The sequence below is a fragment of the Tupaia chinensis genome, unplaced genomic scaffold (genome assembly GCF_000334495.1).
Source record: "Tupaia chinensis unplaced genomic scaffold, TupChi_1.0 Scaffold000420_1, whole genome shotgun sequence".
Lineage (NCBI taxonomy): Eukaryota > Metazoa > Chordata > Mammalia > Scandentia > Tupaiidae > Tupaia > Tupaia belangeri.
The window spans coordinates 525,575-532,541 of NW_006159925.1; the positions used below are offsets into that span (position 1 = coordinate 525,575).

The following is a 6,967-nucleotide window of genomic DNA, read 5'->3' on the forward strand; positions in this document are numbered from 1 at the left end:
GGTGACGCTGCCGCTGGAGTACTTTTATGTCTGGAAGCTAAAAAGGCTTTTGAATTTAAAAAAGCATTACTTGGGTTGTTGCCTCAGCCATCAATGACGACAGGAATAGTTCTTTTCGAGCATTTTTTTTTTTAAGAAGCAAAGAAGGCAAGGAAAAAGAAGGGAATAAGGAGAGTTTAACCGTAGGGTCTCACCTGCAGCTATCCCAATAAAAGGAAATGTTACAAATCCAGGAACTTGTCCTTATGGGGAGAAGGGGGGGCGGTGAGACGAGGTTCACAGAGAAAACCCTAGTACGTGCAGGGCTCACTGAGACACGCCGTTTTGCCATGAAATGAGGATGATGCCCTGGTCAATATGCAAAGTAAAAGCAAAGATTGAATCGTTTCTCCACACAACTGTACTGAAAGCAGAGGTGCTAATCCTGTCGGTGAAGCCCATAGAAATAGCCATAAAGCAGCAAGCGCTGGGCATATTGATACACTTATTAAACACCGAGGGCGGGGGTGTGCAAGTGGGGAGAATGAGGCAGTGACATTTCCCATACAGTCTGCCCCTGAATCTTAATTGATGAGTTCTGAGATAATCAGCGGCTTCTTCTGCTAGCTCCCTTCCTCTGAAAGGAGCACTGGCGTCCTGTGAGCTGCTCACTAGCTAATTCACAAGATCAGATGTGTACTGCGAAGGCCATCGATGCCTGGATTGAAATACAATGCCCCAAAGTGTGCGTGAGTGTGTGCTTTGGGATGTTGTAGGAAAAAATGGTGCCCTCCAAACTCATCCTCCTCTTCCTAGCACAGAGTGCCATTTTAGTGTTTGGGGTTCAGTTAAAACCATAAAAATGCACTTTACAAAAGTCCTCCCTCAGTCCTGCAATTGCTTACCAGGAACAAATACTGACCCCAACAACCTTCTCAAGATCAGAGAGACCAGTCAACTTTCCCAACCCTGCAATTGTCAGGAGGTATATTTCAGGCTTCCCTGAAATAAACATATGAAATGTGACCTCTCAAATGGCACGAGAAATATGTCCAAGAAGGGTTATGGGAGGGGGGGGATTCATGTCTATATCCGCTATGGTTCCAATGAGGCCAGAAAAAGAAAAAAGAATGTAGATTCTTCATACAGGATAGTGTCATTGCAACAAATGGCAGGAGAAATATGTCCAAGAAGGGTTATGGGGTGGGGGGGGATTCATGTCTATATCCCCTATGGTTCCAATGAGGCCAGAAAAAGAAAAAAGAATGTAGATTCTTCATACAGGATAGCGTCATTGCAACTCACACGCTAATTAATACATGTGACCCTTTACATCTCAGAGTTCTGAATGCAACAAAACTGTTAAAAATGAGACACTTTAAAAAAATAAAGCTTATTCAATAGAACCCTAGTAATAAGTTTTGATAACATAGAAAGAGCAAACTTACCAGAGGCAATTTCAGGAGCCAAGATGATTGTGAGAGAAATACATCCAGGATTCAGACGGAGAGCCCATGGTCTTCCAAATCAAGGTACAGTAGTGAGTGGGCGGCAGGGCGGTGGAACTTTGAAATAATCCGCAGTTCCAAGTGCCAAGGAACCAAGTAGAAACCAGTTACAGCGACAGCTAGGGACCCCCGAGGGAAGCAAGCACGATGTGAAAGACGTGCTTTTATTTTGGGGGGGTCAAGGGGCTCATTGGTGGCGATCCTTAGGCAAGGAGGAAAATGCTCAGCCTGCACATCCCCGGGAGTGGGGGGAAGACAGCAGCCTTGTAACCCCGGAGAACAGGAGGCGGACTACAGATCGATGTGCACAGAGAAGTGAGAGGATGTGAGGAAGACAGCAACAGAGAACTAGTGAGCCAGGCTGGAGTCATCTGATAGACACAGCAGCGAGAATGATTTAGGCTGCTGGGGAGGGTCCAATGAGAATTCAAGAAGGCACGGCTTCGGAAATCCTGCTCTGATCTTCCCACTTTCAGGTTTTAAGAGTTACCTGCGTTGGGAACATTATTATTAGGATTAATAGTATTCCATCAGTATTTCACTAGGCTTTCCCGGGCACCTTTCGCTCCCAGCGACAGGGGAGACATAGTCAGGAAACCCCACACAACCAAACCCCAAATAAGCCACCACCACTGGCCACATTGTGATGCCCAAATCTTCAGCGATTTGTATTGGAGGGTGGGGGTGGGGCTGGGGGGGTAAGGGATCGAAGAACCGAAGATGCGGGCGAGGCCAGGTCTCGGGGCGCGTTCGGGGTGCTGCGCGAGGGAGGCTGGGGCCCGGGGACCGTGACCGCGCCACACGCGCCAGTGGAGGCGGCGGCAGCAGCCCGCCTGGGTCCCACTTTCTCGCCGAATCCTGCTGCCCGAGACTCAAGCAATTGACTTCCATTGGACCCTCAGTCCCCAAACGCCTTGCTGGAAGAGCTAGAGCTTTAGAGGTGCTGAGGACCGTCCCTGGGGAGCAGGTGGCCGGCGGAGAAGCCCCCGCCTCCCCTCTGACAGCTGCACGGCTACCGAGGTCCAGTGCGCTAGCAAGGGCTTTGCGGCCGAACGCGTTATGCCGTTTTCGTGTGCCTGTACTGCACGAACGATCGCCCGATCGATCGGTAAGATGAGCTTATTCCTTCTCTTTTCCTCTCCAGGGCCCCGTCCCCTCGCCAAGCCCAAAATCCCAATCTCCCCTCTCTCCCAGTCTGTCCCTCTCATTCAGGAACTTCCCTTTCCTGTCCATAACCTGCTTCCCCTCGGGAATTGCCTCTGTGACTGCGCGGCTGGTGATTCTGTTTGTAGTTGATTTATATTTTGGCTGGGGAATGAATCCCCTCCCTACCCCGCGTGCTGTCCTTAGAAAGGATCGCCCCTCCCCACGGGCTGGCTCTGCGAGGGGGCTCTGCGTGGAGAGCGCAGTGGGAGTCCTCGCCCTCCGCACCGGCTCCGTATTCCTCCGGACCCCGAAGCTGAAGATTAGCTCTCTCTTTCTGCCTTTTAGAAATAGGAGGGAAAGGTAGAGTGGAAATTGATTTCTTGCAGAGACGGAGGCGCCGTATGATACAGGGAATAAACATTTGCCCTGGATCAAAATGTTCTTGGTAAGTAATCTTATTTTCTGCGGCTGAAAAGGAAACACGCAGCTTTTCCCCGCCCCATCCCCCACTCCATTCATTTATTTGCTCTCTGTATGTTAATCACGAGCTGGGTCAGTGAGAATTTTCTTTTCCTCTTTTCTAGGAGCACGGAAGCATGGGAGGGTAAATTGGACGTGGAGGGTTTTCAGGAGACAATATGAACGCTTTAAGGTCCTTTCTAATCTATGCGTGACATATCCAAAGAGAGTTAGAAGAGATTCTTGCTTGCAGGTTACAGGGAATTTCAGTATTTCCCTTAGCTCCTTTTTTGAAAATAAAGAAGATCGTTTGGGGTCGTCGCCCCCATGTCTATGGCTTTAGTATGCTTGACTATGTCCCAAAACGCCAGGCTTTTGGTTCCAGAAACGAGTGTGGCAGGTAAACACAGCCAATGTGCCAATGACCACACGTGCATCTCCTTCCCTTGCTCCTTCCAGTCGGAAGGAACAGTGCCTGAAGTGGCTCTTTGCATGTTGTGGCGATGCTAGAACTTGGTAAAAGCCTCTGGCTTTCTGTGGGGCTATAGCACCCCCAGCCTGTGCATGCGCAAAATGTGAAGAGTGGGTGGGCGCCAGCGTGGGAAGGAGCCAGGCAGCTCTGGGTGGTGCTTACATCATATGTCACTAACCACGGAGGAGAACAAGTCCCGCAAACGGTGTGAACATGGCATTGAAATGTCAGCTGACCCTTTTGGATGTGAAAAATTAAGAGACTTGTTCTAAGAGAATTCATTGCAGTTTTGAATTACAGAACGCTGGTAAAATAAATTCATGTTTTTCTCCATTGTTATCATCCCACTGTAAGCCCATATCACCCAAGGTTAGTAATAATGGATAAGCTAATTGGCATAAAATATATTGCTTTTGCAAACAGGGTGGCCTTAACCTCATCTAACATCTAGGATATTAAAATTCTATTGACAAGAATAAGCTTAATTGTAGATCATCAATACTGAGAAATCATTTACATAAAATTCCAGAAGATAGCATATTAGTGGCATATTACAACAACAGGACAAAACTACGCATAAGCTAACTATATTCACAAGAGGAAAAAAATATCAGTAAGAGCCATGTTGGTATAACCTTTTTTTTTCTTTCTCTCCTCAGGCTGTATTCCAGACCTAATGATGTCCTAGGGCAGAAGATTTTCCTTCGATTTTCTCATTTTACCAACAAGAAGATTTCTATGTGTGTTTCTGTGTTTTAAAGAGACTGACAAGTGCTACTAGGAAGGCCTAATGTCCACCTGAAGAGGATGAATATCCTCAACTAAGTTCTCTGCAAACGCAGCCTTAACGGTTGGGCTACCTGAAGTGCATCATTTCCATATACAACCGCAATACCCAAACCCACCTGCATGTTTGTTACTCAAAGGACTACATTTGTTTATTGAGGGCATGACCCAACTCCAATTAGAAAAATCTAACATTAAAATGTTTATCTGTGAAATAAATATGAAATTGCAGCTCTTAAATATTTGGGAAAAAAAGAGACAAAATAAAAAGCATTAATGCTGTGACTGATTGTTCCTGAACTTTGAAGTAGTTTATAGCAGTAAAGTTTATTAAACAATGTAAGTATTTAGCATCAATCATACAAATGCATTTGATTCATTCCCAGATAGAGCCATAGGCTTTACATCACGTGTCTCTTCCCTTTGGGACAAATCTGATTTATACTTAGCTCTCAAAAGTTACACATTTTCATTGTATCTTCAGACTGTCTTTTCCTGGATTATCACAATGCATAACTGCATTTAGTATTTTAGTACAATGTGTGTTATTGGTAATGTTTTCGTTTGCTATCCTGGCACTTTTTTCTAGATATCTGAGTACCAATTAATATATAGCTTACTTATTTTATTTAAGGTTTATTTTATGTCTTTTATGAGAGTGAGAAAGCAAGAGAGAGAGAGAGAGAGAGAGAGACAGATGCAGCACACACAGGGGCTTCTCCTACCATGAGCATCTGGCATGTTTTATGTTGACTCAGAATCCAAACCCATGGTGAGTCATATGGCTTCCAGCACTGCAGATCTGTACACTACTGCCTCCACCACCAAGGCTGAGTCTGGTATTACCCATTAACCCTTAACATTTCTAAACTGAAAACAACACTTAAAATACATTATATTGGGGGCCAGCAGGTGATGTGGTGGCCAATTGTAGTTCGAGTACCAGACCCAGTGGGTTGATTTCTAGATTTCCCTCTATCTCTAGCTCTCTCTCTCTCTCTCTCTGGTCAGCACACATGACCTATAAAATTAAAAATAATAATATATATATATATATATTTTAAAATTATGTCATCTACATTTTGCTTGTAAGGCAAAAGTATCTGTATGCTTCAGATTATTTTATCCTTGAATTGGTTGTAGTAGGTAAATGTTGCATAGAAGTCTTACATGACATGCTCACTTATGCATTTTTAACTGCCCTCCTTAAAATTGTGAAATTCATTCATTTTAGTCTTCTCTTTGCTAGTGTTTATTTTGTTTGTAAACTCTCTTTTTGAAAACACCTGAAGTTTCTGAAATATCTGTGTGCAGACACCTTCACATCTTGTGTTACGGAATCAATATATCGCCAACTAAACTGGGTCAATGCGTTCAAATCTTAAAGGAAGTATGTTGGAACTTTGGAAGACCTTCCAGGAGCACTTAGCCTGCCTTTCTCATGACACCAAAGTGGAGACCCAGCAGGGCTGACTGATGTAATTGTACTAACTAGTAACCTGAAGAACGGTCGATGTAGTTTTCCCTACTTCCCAGCTAGTGCTCATTCTAAATCAGAACATCCATGGTTTGAGACCGAGCGAGAGACTGAGAGAAAAACAGAACATAGTACAAAGATGAAAACTTTCATCCAGCATGTGTGGAGTTTATTTTGTTGATAACTAACACTCTCCACTGTAGAGGTTTCTTATTTCCTTGTTCTATTTTATCTCCAACTTCTACCCACTGCGCACATGGGAAATGTTCCAGGATGTCATGTCACTTTCTCAGGAAATGTCTTTGTTGATAACTAACACTCTCCACTGTAGAGGTTTCTTATTTCCTTGTTCTATTTGATCTCCAACTTCTACCCACTGCGCTCACATGACTGGGAAACGTTTCAGGATGTCATGTCACTTTCTCAGGAAATGTCCTCAGTGTCCTTCTTGTACATTTGTCGGGTTGCTCCTTGGTCCCTTTTCCCCATGCCATGCAGCTATAAACTATTGATAATTCTGCTCGTAATCTCTGATCCCATCACATCAACTCTCTGTCCTATGTTTTTAATTCCCTATCAATACAAGGAGTAGAGTTGTTCCAAGACAAAAGCTGTCATCTCAAAATAAGATGCTTAATCACACCCTGACATGTGTCTGTAATCACTCACACACACACACACACACACACACACACACACACAGTGAAAAAGTACAGAAACTAAGTATGTTGTGATGGAAATATTATGCATTTAACAAGATCCATGTCCCATTTTATTTTTTAAAGAATTATTTTATTCAATTTTGTTCATTGTTATTATTATTATTAAATTTGACCAGAAAGAGAGAGGTACAGGGAAAGTGAAAAAGCAAGCCACTGGGTCCAGGACTCAAACTGTGACCAGCCATGTGGGAGTCCAGCACCTTAATCATCACACCACTTGCCAGTACTCTGTGTCCCTGTTTGGAAAAGCAGTCCTCTGTGTCCCTGTTTGGAAAAGGCTTTCTAGTTAGGAGAAAAGGCTATAGGCGTTCAGACACTCAGGAGTGGTCAATTTCCTGGAGTGTTGAAGTCATATCAGTTTTTTACATGCTTTTAGGGAGAAAAGAAAGAAAGAAAAAATAGAAAAAGAAATCATCTT

At 44.0% G+C, this 6,967-nt stretch overlaps 1 protein-coding gene across 3 annotated transcripts; it reads left to right on the forward strand.

The window, feature by feature from the left end:
• The first annotated feature begins 1,444 nt into the window (after window positions 1-1,444).
• Window positions 1,445-4,630, forward strand: LOC102470313 (uncharacterized). Of its 3 annotated transcripts, none has more exons than XM_006154763.2 (3): window positions 1,445-2,595; window positions 3,020-3,078; window positions 4,224-4,630. In XM_006154763.2, exons 1-3 carry the CDS (start codon window positions 2,134-2,136, stop codon window positions 4,321-4,323), a joined length of 621 nt encoding a protein of 206 aa, XP_006154825.1. In that variant the 5' UTR covers window positions 1,445-2,133; the 3' UTR covers window positions 4,324-4,630. The 3 variants fall into 3 exon arrangements, with proteins under 3 accessions (XP_006154825.1, XP_027630090.1, XP_014445716.1); XM_027774289.1 differs by lacking the exon at window positions 4,224-4,630 and adding an exon at window positions 3,218-3,286; XM_014590230.1 differs by lacking the exon at window positions 3,020-3,078.
• The last annotated feature ends 2,337 nt before the right edge of the window (window positions 4,631-6,967 follow it).

Excerpts from the sequence above, each read along its gene's own strand:
- LOC102470313 (XM_006154763.2), top strand. The coding sequence starts at position 2,134 with ATGCCCAAATCTTCAGCGATTTGTATTGGAGGGTGGGGGTGGGGCTGG. Across the intron at positions 2,596-3,019 it reads AACGATCGCCCGATCGATCG|AGACGGAGGCGCCGTATGAT; the intron begins GTAAGATGAGCT and ends GATTTCTTGCAG. Across the intron at positions 3,079-4,223 it reads CCTGGATCAAAATGTTCTTG|GCTGTATTCCAGACCTAATG; the intron begins GTAAGTAATCTT and ends TTCTCTCCTCAG.